The sequence below is a fragment of the Pyrgilauda ruficollis genome, unplaced genomic scaffold (assembly GCF_017590135.1).
Source record: "Pyrgilauda ruficollis isolate IOZ18807 unplaced genomic scaffold, ASM1759013v1 scaffold34, whole genome shotgun sequence".
Classification (NCBI taxonomy): domain Eukaryota; kingdom Metazoa; phylum Chordata; class Aves; order Passeriformes; family Passeridae; genus Pyrgilauda; species Pyrgilauda ruficollis.
Genome location: NW_024524822.1, coordinates 5712115 through 5728072, shown reverse-complemented (window position 1 = coordinate 5728072; position 15958 = coordinate 5712115). Strand labels below are relative to the sequence as shown.

The 15958-nt window shown below is 47.3% G+C and overlaps 1 protein-coding gene across 1 annotated transcript; it reads right to left on the bottom strand.

The window, feature by feature from the left end:
- Positions 1-532: 532 nt before the first annotated feature.
- On the bottom strand, positions 533-15085 carry DOLPP1 (dolichyldiphosphatase 1). Its single transcript, XM_041474855.1, has 8 exons — positions 14989-15085; positions 6676-6776; positions 5004-5088; positions 4643-4742; positions 3802-3900; positions 2422-2550; positions 1811-1900; positions 533-1327 (listed from the first exon to the last, which is right to left on the bottom strand). The coding sequence occupies exons 1-8, from the start codon at positions 15062-15064 to the stop codon at positions 1291-1293; spliced, it is 717 nt and encodes a 238-aa protein (XP_041330789.1). The 5' UTR covers positions 15065-15085; the 3' UTR covers positions 533-1290.
- Positions 15086-15958: the final 873 nt, after the last annotated feature.

The following is a 15958-nucleotide window of genomic DNA, read 5'->3' as shown; positions in this document are numbered from 1 at the left end:
ATGGAAAGCAAAACTTGCTTGCAGGAGTTCAGCATTCAAGGTTACAGCTGCAGAACCCCGACCAAGCTACTGTGATAACTGGCAGGAGCCTCTGCTAGGACAAGTTTCCTACTTGGAGTTCATGGATGGAGTCTAACGAGGCTCTTCAAGGAATAATTCAGAGAGCAGCTGAGCTAGTTGTTAGTCATTTGCCTTGTTCATTTGTGGTTGTCACTATGTTCATTCTTAAAAATCCCTCCCTTAAGCTTTAACAGAAAAAAAAAAAAAAATCCAGTGCTTAAAACAGAGACCAGCAACTGAATTTTGTAAGGCTTTGGGCTGACTCTCACTGGAGCACAGCACTGCTCATAACCAATGGGCTTCCCAGTGCCCTCAGCACACTCAGTACAACAAAAGCTGTACAGAGCACAGCAACCCTGAGATAATCAAAGTATAAAGGAAGAGATGGAATAAATGTGAGATATGTATGATAATCCTGCCACCTAGAAGAGATTCTGAAAAGGACACTCTTGCTAATTACACAACAGGAGCAGCAGTGGAAAAAAATAAGTCAGTATATTTGTGTTTTTCCTTTGTTTTACACACACACTCCCCTTAACTGGTATCCATGCAGGATTCCCTGCAGAACTGTCACTAGTGTTAAAAATCAGATCTTTATAGTCTGTCTTTTTTTCTCTACCAAGTAGAGTTGGAATTGGTTTTGATCTCCCAAACTGACTGCAGAAAGGAAGGTCTTTCTCTCCCTTCTGTCTAGGTCACCCCTCCTAGATCCCCTCCCTCCTAAGAACCATGTAAGTATGAGAAGCCCTAATTAAACATAACCAACTTGATATTATAGTTTTGTCATCTTCTTCCAAAAAAATTTTTTAAAAAAAAGCAAAACACACAATCAACGCCTCACCCACCCCATAAACAATAGTTCCATTTAAAAAAATAAATAAATAGTGTGTATATTTCATGCTGAAAAAAAAAAGTCACAGAAAGGATTCATTTTTTGGTTTTCCCTCCCCCGAACACGACACCAGGCATTTTCTCCCCCCTCCCCTGACGTAGACACGATGGTACATCCAACCATGTGCATCTGTGTTCAAAATGAGTTTCTACTCCTGCACGGTCCCACATGCATCAGGGAGCATCCAGCTTAGCTGCTAAAGCAGAGCAAAGGCTTTCAGGTTTTGGGTATGGTCCCTGCCTGTTCCTTTGGTCCGTCTGTTAAAAGGCTCCTTGCTGCTCCCAGGTCTCTGCTCTTGTCTGTCTCCGTTGAAACGCGCCCTGGTCCCCACGTTCCGGTCACTGGAGCTTCGTACCCAGCTTGCGCTGTCTGTTCCTGCAAGGCAACACGGGCACAGGTGACACAGGGGACCCCAGCCCCATCCCAGGGGGCTGCAACAAACCACAGGGAAATACAGGAGGATTGAAGTGTGCCTCTGCTTAGCTACACACAAAACTGAAGTGCCCCTGCCATACCCACCAAGCTGATCATTCCTTCCCTTTCCCCACACTCCCAGAACACCCACCCCGTCCTCAGAGTACACAGCTCACGTGTGGATGCAAGATTATAAACAACTGCTTGCAAAATCCATAAGCCAGGGAGCCGAAATGGTACCTAAATGAGATTAAATTATTGAATCACACCCTCTAAGGCTCATCCTGCAGATGCAGTCATTAACCCACAACTTGGTATTTCCTTACTTTGAGCTATTCTACCCACAGCAGCCAAAAATTATCAGCTACATATCAGAAAATTAGTTAATAACTGCATCTGAAAGGTCAGAGCAGCAACAGCTCCTCCATTCCCAAGAGAACTTACCTTGCTTCTGCTCTCGTGACTGTGTATTCAAACCACAGGATGTTAGGAATGAGGCTGGTATCTCGGATTAAAAAGAACTCTGAAATTGGCCTGAAAAAGGACAATGTGGTGGAAAGGGGAAAATAATTAGACTTTCTTCACTGGAATTTTGATTTAAAAAAAATAAAAAAACCCCCAAAACCCGCTCTACTTAACAGTACTACTCTATCACTTCAGGCCGTCAAAAAGATTCTTTGTTCGATTAAAAAAAAAAACATTTTTTCTTTCCTTATGCAATATTTCCAGACTATATTACATGTAAATAGCTCTGCAATTTGACTAGGTCATTAGACATTCATTAAGAAAGGTCTGCTGTTCATCTTGCAAAGCTCCTCCAGCAGGCTTGCCACACCTCACAGCTTTAGCAGGGCTTTACAAAACGTAGCAATTGATTGAATTCCCTCTTCCCCACCCTTATCAAGGACACATGATCCTTTGTATATATGCATGCACAAGAAAACATGGAGGAATAAAGTAGGTTACACAACAGCCAGTATGCAAAACTGGGACAGAGCCCAGGAATTCTCATTTCTAACATCCCTAACAAACCTCCACAGAATAAACAGACTTACCACGCTGCTATCCTCGGGAAGAGGGGAGTTAGGATCTCCTGTGTGAAGGCAAACCAGGCTATGGCCATGATGCTTCCTGCCACACCTCCATATAGGACTTGGCTCCAGGTGTGGTAAAGCAAATAAACCCTGCAGTGGAAGAGGAGAGTCACCAGACAGGCTTTAAAACAAAAGGAGCCAAGACTCAGGAGCTGAGGTGTCACTGGACTCACAGACATGGGTGCGAGCTATCCTCCAGACATTAAAAGTGGATGTCTTTTTCCAGTAAAAAGCTGGCAAAAATAGTGGGGGAAAAAAAATTGGGGAAAATTCTTCCCTACTACAGCAGTTTTGGCTTGGAGCACTTCTAGTTTGAGCTTAACTCAATAACCCTCCACCCATCTTCAGATCAGCTGAAGAACTAATCCTGTTAGTTCCCACAAGAGACTTTTCCAAAGGCAGTAACAGGACAAGTCTCCTCCAGGCCACCAAAGCTGGGGCTTAAAGGCTTTTAAGAACATGGACAGCATTTTTTTTTGTGATTTTGGTGCTCTCCAATGTGACAGGCACAGTGGCTGCATGACCAATGTGCTCACTGTGACTCCATTCAGAGCTGCACTGCTGGCCTGCACAAGCTACATTCAAAATTCTTTTTGCTCACATATCATTATGATCATCTTATCTGACCTTCTGTCTAACATAGGTCACTTGATTTCCTCTAATTTTGTTTTAATTAGACCATATACCGCTGACAAATTTGTCCTGTCAGGCTTTTAAAATAATTAGTAATAAGTAATCAGCTGTAGTGTACAGTCAACTGTGCCAACAGGTAATTACTTTCCTGTGGAAAATGTGACCCTATTTCTAGCTTGAATTTGTTTGTTTTTCCAATTACTAGAGCTCACTTTACATTTAATCTACTAAAGAGAAAAAAAAATCATGATCACAGTTCCATTTTCTTTATCTATCTCAACAGAACTAAATCTTGCAAGCCAACAGCTCTAAATGTTTTGATTAACTAATGCTCAAGCAAAACACTGGGATTCTCAACTGTAGCCATCCACATGCTGCAGACGCTGCTGCACCCAGGCATGGGGCAATGCCTCCACACTTAGTGCTGGAAAGAGGGCGAGGCAGTGAGGCTGGATGGAGCATGGCACTGGAGCCCCTGGGGAACTGGCACAAGTTCAGCTGATTTGGGGTTTTGTAAATGCTTCTGTGAAGCACCACACAGGGAGAACCTTTGTTTATTGAGTCTCATGGCAACACTTCTACAAAGCTCTGACTCCTGTGGCACAGTGGAGAATTAGGTGGGAAAGGCAGGATAAGGAATGCCAGGGCTGGTGGCTGGGACAGGCCACGAGGCTGTATGAGAGCAGAAGAGAAACAGTTGCTCCATACCTACTATATGAGACTAGCAAAGCCACTGTGATGAGGCAGATGGACAGCACATGTCGCCATAGCAAATCCAGAAACCTCGCATTGTTTGTTTGGTGCATTCTGAAAGAGATGGAGAGCCATTAGCACAGGGCAGGGAGCTGAGCAGTCCTGACCTCCCTCCCTCTGAAACCCTAGGGAAGCTTTACTCCACTCAGGTCATGGGCAGCTCAATCCCATCCCAGCAGCAATCTGTCCCACTGGCAGAAGTTAAAGAGCAGCCAAGAAGCCACACGTGCTTCTCTCCAGCTGTGAACAAGGATTGCTGTGATGGAAGGCAGGATGCTCACACTGATGTGAGAGGCACGTGCTGGGCACATGCAACAGGGAGCCAAGACAGAGTCCCTCCATCACCTACAGAGCCAAGAGGAACTGAGTTTTGTCTTCCTCCACACACAGAGCCACGAGACAGAGCCATGCCTCAGCAAGAATTTCATTAAAGCACCAGTAAACCCAGCACTTGGTAAGGGAAGTCAACTAAAGTCATACAAGTGGACAGATGGTATTATCCAAAAGATTGTAGATAATCCCACTGAAACTGAGACAAAATGAAAAAGCAGCTCTTCATTTCTCCTCCCTATACCCCATCTCCTCCCTCATACTGGGACACCATCACAGCTTAGAGAAACTCCAGCCCTACGTTCAGATTGAGACAGACATGCTTCAATCCCACCCGAGCCACAACAAATTGTGCAGGTCCTCAGATTTAATTCCATTATCCCACTCAAGTGACACCCAGCAAGGGAGCCACCCATTTCAGGTGTTTCAACATATTAACAGCCAAAATATGACCTGGAATTTTTACCTTAAATAAAGGAACAGAAAGGAATAGACAGAGAAAAACCACATGAATTGGGAGTGGCTGGACGGCATCCCGTATTTTGTGGTCACTGTTGAATGGGCTTCTGGGAAGAGAAGAAAAAAGAAGAGTATGGTCAAGGTATGGTCAGCAGCTGGAACACTCCAGATGTGAAGCCAGACCGTGCTGCTGGAGCATGCACAAAGCTCACAGGACATGTCCCTGCTCAGGAAGCTCTGTCAGCTTTTTTACACCCAAACATCCACAGCCAACGTGAGACAAAGGGGGAAAACCCCTCTAACTCCCCCCAGTCAGCATTCCACCCCAAACTCCCCTGACACCACCACACTCATGGTCCATACCCTACCTTCGCACGGCCGAGGCTCCCGGATTACATTTTTTATTAACCAGTTCACTGCCTCGTTGAACACCAGCCCTCCCAAGAAAGAGATCTGTGAAGGCAAGACAGCTGTGTCATCCCCTCTAAGAGATCCTTCTACTTACCAGGCTCTCTCTGTTGGTAAAACCCCAAACATTATGCTTCTAATTTTCTTTTTTGACTACTAGAGTTAAAACCAATGGCTTCCAAATTCTATACCTGAGAAGAAAAGTATTTATTTTCATCTCACTTTCTATGTGGCAACATATTGTGTACATGCAGCTTTTCAGCAGCTGACACACAGAAAGACAAAAATGGCACAGTAAGGCACTTCTGCCAGCACCTTGCACCACTGAGTGCAGAAAGTGACCTTTTTAATAGGGCAGGTTTTTGGGAACTGGCTTTTCCCAGTGACCAACAGGGGGAGTGCAGACACTGTTATTTGGGTAAATAGTTTAAAACAAAGGTGACTTTTCAGGCTTTCTGGCTTTTCCCTCTATGAATATTTTCATCTTGAAGCTGCTGTCTTCAGTCTAAGATGAATTCACATTTTGAGCTAAGCCAGACCTGGTAGCATTTATTTTTGCTCTTCAACTTCACAGTTCATACACCTCCCCTAAATTAGTCCTGCTGCTGTGATCAAATTCCCAGCTGGTGATGACACTGCCTCCTTAGCACTCAGTCCTATTCCACATGATGAAGCAATTTTTCACTCCACATCCTGAGCCACAGCTCAGGCTGCTGCAAGTCAGCCAGTGTCTCTCCCCAGCCCAGTGGTGACTACCCACACGAAGAACTGAGACTCAACCTCAACACTTGTCTCCTTACCAACACCAAACAAACCCCTGTACTGAGAATCCTATAAATCTGTGCAATAGTTACTCTGGCTTCTTTTCTCTTTTGGGCCAACACAAAACCTGTGAGTTGTCAAAACTGTACAGCTGCCTTCCCTAGTTAAAAGTCCTATTCCCTTGGGCCACTGGTTCCCATGACACTGCGGCCCCACATTCGAAACGTGCTGTCAAAATCCTTTCAGTGGCCCCTGTTTTATCTGTTTACTGAGGACAAATGCTACAAGAGGTTTATATGTCCTAGAGGGAGCTTATCCATGACACTGATTCCCAACTACCTGGCAGAGCAGATAAAAAGCATTTTAAGAATTTGGATTGAAACAAGTCTTTTCTGCCCCTGGTATTCAACTCACATTTGAAAAGCAGCTCCTAAAGACAGATGCACTCCCTTGGAAAGCTTTAGGTTTTATTTTTATCCCCTTTTCTGCCTCAGTAGTTCAAAGAAAGTGCATCCCCCTGAGTTACACACACCATTTCCTGGATATGCTGCCCAGTGCTATGATCCTACTGGATCTTGGGAGTGTTCCCACTCTGCAACAGCATTCTGTACTTCCTCAGACATCTCCCTCGATGGCTCTGGACAGATAATGTCCAAAACACACCAGCATAACAGAGATGTCAGAAAAGGCTGGGCAGCCTTTTAACCTGGTACGGGTGCTAAGTGTCTCCTGCTGTTCCCTGACAGGAAGATGGCTTTCCTCAGCTTGCTCCTTTTAGAGAGAAAAAGAAGTGTGAATACAGGAGCCCCAGGTGACAAAGGAAAAGACTTTTGTCATAAGGAGAGGCTGGGAAGGGAGAGAAGGACTCACCGTGTGAAGCTCTCTCTTGAATATGATGAGTGTTACAAAGCCAACAATAATGAATATTGGACCAAGACTCAAATAAGCTAAAAGCTGGCCAGAGAAATCACCTGGGGAAACAAACAAGAGAAACCAATCAGTGTGAACTTCACAGGTACTTGCCTGCCACCACAACATGGGTCAGTCCGAGCCCTGCATCACAGAGCAGAGGGGCAAACTCAGCAGTGCAGCAAGTCCCTGTGATCCAGAATGACAGAGGAGCTGAGGCAGGGGGACAGCAGTGCTTCTTTGCAGGTTCAAAATCAAGGGTGAAAGGAACCTGGAATCATTCAGCAGAGATTACTGCCACCCACTTTACAACAATAACCATGGGTGTGGGCCCAGAGCCACTTTAATCCAACATGAGCACAGGCTGCTGCAAAAGAGGCAGCATCTTTCCCTTCTCCTCATTCCTATTTCTTCTCTGAGCCAGCAAACAGTCCCCAAACAAATCCTTTCCCACTCCCCCACCAAAATGGGTTAGTTTTCAGCTGGATCAGCTTCCTAATCTGTCTCACCATGTGTCTGCACAAACACCAGCATGAGCAAAATGGGAAGGAAAAAACAGCTAAACATAGCAGGAGATGTCAGGGAAATAAAGGAGATTCTGCCTTTTTAACCAGTAACCCACTTGTACACACAGAGGGGGATTTGGGCCTCCAACCCAAATAATTAAGAGTCTAGTTATCCCCCAGGGAGAATCAGGGAGCAGCAATGGGACCTCACAGAGGTCATAAGGTCTCTCAAAACCTTTATTCTGAACTGCAACAGACACAGAAGTGGGCAGCCACAGTAAGGAGCAGCTGTGCATTTTGATCCAAGTTTCTCTTGCCTCTCTTCCCCAAAAAGGGATGCATACAGAAGTATTTGGAGAAAAGATGTCAGCACAAATTCCGAGGACACAAAAAATTATCAGAGCAATTTTGCTCCAACATCAGCAATTTGTATGAGAAGAGCCAGAACTGTCTGCCAGAGAATCTTTAAATACAGAAGTCACAAACTTGCTGTATGAACCCAGAGAGCAACAGAAGAGATGGGTACTTTGAGTATTGGTTTTCACAGACCAGATCCTCTCCATCCCATCACTGAACACAAAAGGCTCAGCCCCCACATAAATTGGTCCCCTCTTCCCTCCTCTCAAAAGGAAACAGGATGCCTCTGCAAGTCGGAGCATTGGACTCATTCCTAGATCAATTCCACTGCAAGGCACCCAGGCTCTCCAGCCCACACACCCACATTTCAAAGCAGCACTTAGCAAAAAGGACTTTAACCTCAGCCTCTGAGTGCTGGAACTGATAAAAAAACAAGTTATTGCTCCTTTACAACAAAGTTCATGCTGCTGATGTTATTGCCACATAGTTGTGGTTACATCAGGTATAGTGCATGGAAGCCTCTGGAATTCCAAACTCTGGGTTAAATTTAGGAACCAGCAACATCACCAGCAAGGATTACTAGCAGGAGTTAGGTGAAAGGAGGAAGATTTGGAGGACAAAACCCCCAGGCATGCTGGGCTTCCATTGAAGTGAGGTTCTGCTTTGGTTTTAACCTGAAAAGCATTGGAAGACACTGAATTTGAAACTTTTCTTGCTCCATATGGCAGGTTTGTCTTGCATCAGGTGCATTCCAAATGCTCCCAAAGCAATGGGTTATGGTAACACAAAGGGGATGTAAGTGATGGTAACACAAAGGGGATGTGACAGTACCAGTTACTTGACAATAGACAAGCCCCTTATGGTTTTACATAAATCACAAACTCTCAACAAAATGAGCTCTGTCGTCAATGATGAGGGAATTCATGAGAGAAGGCACCTTGTCAAGAGACAATTAAACTACCCTGAAAGCCTTAGGAATACTTTCCAAAAGTCTCAATTCCAGCATTACCAAATAAAGAGAACTCATCATCAAGAGATCACCGTGTTTCAGATCACTCATTCTGTTAATCCACGGTACATAAAGGCTTAGACTTCCCCATTAAAAGCTATAATTTTGTCAAGTAGAAATAAAACCAGATTATTTATCTTCTCAGAGGGTTCTATTTCTTGTGCAGATGGTGGAAAGGTACTTAAACAAGTAGTCTTTTAATTTAAAGAGGATCAGCAGTGGTGAACTCAAAATCCTCTGTTATGTTATATCATAACAATCCCAATAAATCAAATCACCCAGACTTCACAGGCACAAAAACCACACCTGAGAGGGGAATCAGACACCATCACTCCCTCCAGGCACAAAGTCCTTCACTCAGTCTTAACACAAAAGCTCCTCAAATATTTCAGCAGCCCATTTAGAGCAGATATCACTAATAGTACTTCATGTTCCTGTGGCTAATGGCAATTAAACACAGTCACATTCTGAAGCCACTTTTTCTACAGAGGAGGCAAATAAACAGCTGGGCACTGAAGGCAGCACTGGAGCTACCCCAGGAAGGCACTAAAGCCATCACAAACAGCCCCACTGGATCAGCAGCTCAAGGCAGAGCTTCAGTGAGTAACCCAGCTCGAAAGGACTGGAAATCCCCAGAGGAGGAGGCAAAGTGAGCTCTGAGAGAAAGGCCAGCGCTGCTCAGCGCTCCGGGGGCCTTGGAGCGTGATTACTTCTGTCACTCCTGTCTCCTCTCACGCTCCAGTGCGCTCCGAGACTTATTCCCAGGGAAAGGAGACGTGCAGGACAGCCACGGTTTAAAGTCCAGGCAGATCTAGCAAGCAGCACCCCTGCCTTTTTTTATAAAAAATTAATTTTCCTTTAATTTGCTAAACTTGGGAATTTTAAAGCAGTTCCTCCAACCAGCAGGAACAGAGACAAAATCGCTGCAAAAATGCAAAAAGAGAATCTGCTTAATATATATCTTGGGCTTCATTTAGTTTTAAATTCTGCTTTTTAAAAGTCCAGCCTTCCCTGGACATTATTTGGAGCTCAAAAAGCAAAAATAAAGGATGCAACTACCCCATTTTTGGGCAGCCAAGAGATAAGTACGTGCAGCACTATACATAGCTCAGACACACGCTATTTTTTTCAGTCTTCATTCAGCATCTACTTCTGCTCCAATTCAACATTTTACCCAGCATCCTGTCGGTGGAAATAGCTGAGCTTCATCAGATCTCCTTAACCTGTATAGGATGTAAAAATGTGAATCAACAGCCCCCAACCACATCCTACCACAAGACTGAGCTTTGCCACCACCACTTCCTATGGAAGGATCTATTTGTGGCACTGACACTGGTTGTGTGCTCTTGGCTAAGTGCATATGTGCAAGTTGCACGGACAACATGCAGTGTATGCGTGTCACTAAATCACTAAATATTCATGATATAAAAGAGTCATTTCCTCTGCTTGTGAATATCCCCATAACACGAGCTGTGGGACAGCAATAATATCTACAGGAGGCTTCAAATTATGGCATAAAGGCAAGAATGAGACATAACTTCTGCAAGGAGATTAAACATAAACCCTGCATTAAAGCAGCCAAACAAGAGTGGGATCTACTTCTTCCAGGAGATACTGTTCAGCTCTGGAATGAGCCCTGACTTGTGAGGCCTGCACAGAACCACAGGAGGGTTATCAGAACAAACATTCCTATAGGAGCTGCATGTGCTGATACTGAACAGCAACAAGAACTGCTGAGCCAAAGCACAGACACAGCACCTTTGAACTTCTTCACCCACTGACTGATTCTGCACACCTGCCCCTCCAACTCTGCCTGGCTGTAGGAAACATCCTGGAGACACTGGGAAAATGGGAATATTCTGTCCTTCTGCAGAGAAAAGGTTTGGCACACCAGGTTTCTCTCCTTAAAGAATTTGTCCAGTGTGAGAAGGTCCAGAAGGTCCCAGAGCTCTAAGAATCCCAGCTGCACTGAAGAGAGGAAGTTTTCTTTCTTTTCTCCAAATAATAATAAAAAACCCAAACAAACCAGGAACTCAATGTTTCTCCAGTGAAACTCACCCTCCAGGCAGGAAGTCCCTGAAGATGAGTTTTAAGTCTGCAGCACAAAGTCATCCCATGCAAAGCAATGCATACGGGAAAAAACAACCCTAATTATACCCATGACATGACAGGATTTAGTTCAGTTGTTATCAAACAAAAACCCTCAGACTCAGTGAGTGCCAATACCTTCAGACTAGCATCCAGTGCTCTGCAGCAGTCAAAAAGGCAAGAAGAACAATTTTAAGAGCACAACAGAAGTTACTGTTACAGCACTACAAAAATTTATTATGCAATTGTGGTGTCATCAGCTAAAAAGGGAGAGTACACACAGAAAAGGCAAGTAGAATGGGGACAAAGATAAGTATGCAACAGCAGCCATTCAGAAAACATCAAATAAATCAGATTTTCAGCTGCAAAAGGAAAACAGATGATACAACAGTTCTATAAAGTCATGAATTATATGGAGAAATTGACAGCAAACAATTGCTGCCTCTCACTGCACAGGAGAGAGTGTTTGATGAAATTACTGAGCAGTGGACTTAACAGAAAAGAAACAACAACCACATTAAACTACAAAGCTCAGTGCCAAAGATACCGTGAGATCCAAAGCGGAAATGGATTCAAAGAACAATTAGAGATACAGCTTTTATACATCCATCAAGGACTTCACAGTCCTGATGCAATCACCAGCTCATTACTGGAAGGACACAGGGAAGAAGGATTATTCCTGCCTACCTGCCAGCAACCTGACACTATGCCAGATCATTCCTTGGTCTCACCAAAGCAGAGCTGGTAATATTAAATGCTCCAGGATCAAAAAATTCTGAAAGCAGCATCAGGATGATATTTTTACAGGCTGTCCTCTGCAGCAGCATGCTTTAGCACATGCAGGCAGCACTGCCATGGCTCATTTTTTTCTCCCTATGTTTAATCCTAACATTCCCTATGGGTAATATTTCAGTCAGGTCTCCAAGACTGCATTCCTCAGACCAGTCTGCAGTTGATTACCACAGCATTCATTTGCTGTTTCTCATTTATTTTGCCCAAAGTGGACATCACAGAAAGCCCTGGAGAGCTGTGCAGCCACACAAGCAACTCAGGATGGGTCTGATGTATCACTATTGATAAGGAAACATTAGATCAGAACAGGGAGCACCTTTCTGGAAACACCTCTCCCCTTCACAGTTAGAAGCAGAAGCTCAAATTCAGGCTTCTTCTGCCAGGCAGGAATCAGCAGTGACAGATTTTTGGTTTTTACCCGGTCCCAGGACCATCACCCATGATGATGAAAGCTGGGGTTCTGCACTGGAAATCTTTAAAGATGTGAGATTTTCAGAGGTGGTTGCCACAGCAGCTCAGCAGCCTCTGGGATCAGCCAAGAGCCGAAGCTGTTTGCCACAGAGCAGTGCATGACATGCCAAGACAGCTTAATAATTGATGTTGGTAAAAGCAGGATCTATTTCTCGTTCCGACCCTCTCAGCAGCACAAGGCTGCATTAACTCCACTGTGCTGAGCACGCTGCCAACACCACTCCTTTATAAATATACATTATCTAGGCACTTTATGGACCTGGACTTCAGATGTGCTCAGGCTGAACGTAAAGAGCTTTCTAAATAAAGTTACGAGCACTTTCCCCAAATCCAGGTAAAAGCTCCAGCCCTATGGTTTACTGCAAGTCATTCTTTTATACCAAAATGTTGTCTACCTTGCCTTAGTAAAGACTTTAATACTGCTTTCCACAGTATTCTCCTGGAGAACATCCACAGCTTGGATGGGTGCTCTGTTTTCCAGGTAAAAAACCTGTCCAGGCCCAGACTGGTGGGGAATGGAGCTAAACCCAGCTGGGGCTGGGCTCAGTCCTGAGGCAGGCTCTGTTTCATACATTTATTAACGAACTGGCCAAGGAGATCGAGTGCACCCTCAGCTCACTGATGACACCAAATCTCCCCGTGCTGGACACTGCTAAGGCCCCACCTCAGATCCTGGGGGCAGCTTTGTGCCCCTCACAACAAGAAAGACATTGAGGGGCTGAAGCATGTCCGGAGGAGAGAACAAAGCTGGGGAGGGATCTGGAGCACCAGGAGCACCTGACAGAGATGGGGAGGCTCAGCCTGGAGAAAAAAGGAGGCCTGGGGAGACCTTCTGGCTCTGCACAACTCCCTGACAGCTGGGGGCAGGCATCAGGCTCCGCTCCCAGGGAACAGGGACAGGAGAAGAGGAAACAGCCACAAATTGCACCAGGGGAGGTCTAACTCGGATATCAGGAAAAGCTTCCTCACAGAAAGGGCTGCCCAGCCCTGGCAGAGCTGCCCAGGGCAGTGGTGGACTCCCCGTGCCTGGAGGGATTTAAGAGCTGTGTAAATGTGGCACTTGAGGATGGGGTTTAGTGGTGGCCTTGGCAGTGCTGGAGGAACAGCTGGACTCTGTGATCTCAGGGGCTTCTCCAACTTAAATGATTCTATGAAAATAAATTAATAAACTTTTATACCTCCAGCTGCTTTATTGTTTTAGTCCTTTGTCTCCACTTTTTTATCCAAGATAAACACAGTGCCCATCCCCTCCAAACACAACCCTAAGCTGGGTGGTGATTTACCCCTCCACACAATCATCTCCTCCCTTTGCCTAAGAGCTCTCAACGCAGAGAGAAAATATTCAGGTTATGTCACACTGTTCAAGATCTGACAGATAACCCTTGAGCAGTGATTTCCACCACCTTCATTTCCCAAACCAATCCAACAAATGGAGCACAGGACGCTCTGTGTATACTGCCAGGTTCAGATAAGGAGATAAGATACAAAGATGAATATATCAGTACAACTGGCAAGATTATTTCCCATCTCTCCCAAACTGACACAATAATATATTTGAGAAGGGGGATGGCAGAGGAGCTGACAGTGTGGAGGAAAATGCAAGACAGAAAAGGAAATGCCAGTATTTCACATAAAGCATCAGAGAAAACCATGAAACAGCCATAAGGGGGAGGGCCAAGAAATAATGCACTTCCAGTGCCAGATATTTTTTCAGTGTTGTCACATTTCAAGTCTCCTAGCTAAATGGGCACTTTCAACCCAGAAGATCCTTAAGCACTTTAAAAGCTTTAGGAATTGCACTGCTAAGAGGACCTTTCATCATGAACTAAAATTCAGTTAGTGAAACAGGACATACAGCAACACTCCATGGCAAGTTGGGGTCTCACTAGAACTGGATACTGAGAACAGTGTTTAGACAAGATTTGGATTTTGAGCAAATGGTTAATACTGTAACTCTGACACTTCATTTTTCTATTATCTCTGATTATAACAAGCACCCAAACCCAGCACAGCACAAAGCACCCACAGGAGCTCCAAAGGACCACAGGTACTGATGGGACACAGTTTAGACGTATGCCAGCTAAACATAGACCCATTTGCTCTTGCACATCAGGAATTCATTCCACCTTTGTGGATCATACCTGTCCCAGCTGGAACAGCCCATCCTGCACTCAGGCACCCATTGCTCCTCAACGCTGCCAGGACACAAACCCACCTTGCCAAGAGCTGAGCCACAAAACATCCTGTGTCTGGAGTGCTCGGGCCATTTCCCTCAGCGCTGACTGACCAAAGCGCCCCCAGGAAATCCACCAGGTCCAGCTGGGACAGGGACACCCGGCCACCCCCACTCCCAGCACAGCCCCCAAGCCCCCGGCAGCCGAGCCCACCCAGGGGACACGGCCACCCTGGCACATCCCCGCTCCCCGGGGTGGCACGAGGGACCCCGGAGTCCGCCGGCACGGTGACACACCAAGCCAGACCCTCAGGGCACGGAGCAGGGCGGTGACACCGACACCAGCACGCTGCTGGGGCGGCAGCGGGAGCTGCTGATTGTGGGTGGGATCCTCCCCTCAAAGCCGGGGGTACCACACATGGCCAGAGGGCTGCAGGGGCGGCGAGGCGGCGGTGTGGAGCGGGCAGGGCGGCGGTGGAGGGCCGAGAGGCTCCGGGATCCCCGGGACGGAGCCGCCCCTCCCGAGCCCATTCCCGGTCCCCTTCCCCGACCCCCCCCCCCAGCCCCCCCGCCCCGGGCCCCCCCCCCGCAAGCGCCCATTCCCGCCCCCTTCCCCGCCCCCCCCCCCCGCAGCCCCTCAGCCCGGAGCCCCCACCGCGCATGCGCACCGCCGCTCCCGCCGCGGCTCCCAATCTGGCAGAGCGCCTCGCCGCCCCCAACGCGCACGCGCGCCCTGCCGCCTCAACGCTGCTGCTCAATGGCTCACAATTTGGCAGCCGCCAGCGCGGCCCTCGGCGGCGCCGGGGGGCGGCGGGAAGGGGCCCGCCCCGCCCGGAGACGCGGTGGGGACGCCCGGCAGCGGCGAAACGGAGCGTTACCTGCAGGATACTCGACGTGAGTGAGGGAGACCGGCCGCCACGGCGCGGGCAGCGAGCACTCCCCGACTGCGGCCATCTTACCCGGATACCGGGCCGGGCCGCTATGGCCAATCGGGACGCTCTTGAGGGGCGGTGCGGCCAATGGGCGGGGGCGCGGGGAGCGGCGGGCCAATGGCGGCGCTCAGCAGGTGAGGCGCCGGGCAGCCCAGCACCGCCCAATTAAACATCCAGCCCGGGGAGCGCCTCAGCCAATCAGCTGGCGGCACCGCTGCCCGGCAGTGGGCGGGAGCAGGGGGAGGTACAACCAGTCGGAGGAAAGGCGGGCTCCACGACGTTTCTTCATTGGCCAGAGTTGCCGTGCGGATGGGCCAATCAGCAGCTCGCTCTGGCTCCAGTTCTCAGCCAATCAGCGGCGGCGCTGGCGCGGCGGGCGCGGGGTGCTGAGGCGGGGGCTCGGCGGGAAAATGGCCGGGCTGGGCTCCCCTCAGAGCCCGGCGGGGACGGCTCGGGCTCCCCTCACATCCCTGCACCCGGCGCGACCCACCCCAGGTTCCCCTCACACCTCGGCGGGAACAGCCCGGGCTTCCCTCACCTCCCTCACACCCCGCTGGGAACAGCCCGCGGGTTCCCGCTCGGGCTGCCCTCACACCCTTCTGCAGCCGCCACAGTTGCTGTAAAAAAAAACAAACCAAAAAACAAACAAAACCAAAAAAAAATCCACAGAAATAATTTTTTTTTAAAAAGTATTTAAATGAGAATCGTTCATTTCAGAAGGGTATTACTACATTCAGCTGTACATCACGCCATCTACATCACTGCCCTAGCCCGGGCATATTTCTCTTTTCTCCACACAGAAGTGATTCACTGGTAACGTCCAAGAGCTGTTAAAACTGAATATTTGGATTTTTTTATATAACACCTAGGAATAAAATCCACAGAAATAATTTTTTTTAAAAAGTATTTAAATGAG

Coding starts and splice junctions, on each gene's coding strand:
- DOLPP1 (XM_041474855.1), bottom strand. CDS start 15,064: ATGGCCGCAGTCGGGGAGTGCTCGCTGCCCGCGCCGTGGCGGCCGGTC. Junction 3,901..4,642: donor TTTCTGTTCCTTTATTTAAG/GTAAAAATTCCA, acceptor CATCTCTTTCAG/AATGCACCAAACAAACAATG. Junction 1,901..2,421: donor TTCCCGAGGATAGCAGCGTG/GTAAGTCTGTTT, acceptor GTCCTTTTTCAG/GCCAATTTCAGAGTTCTTTT.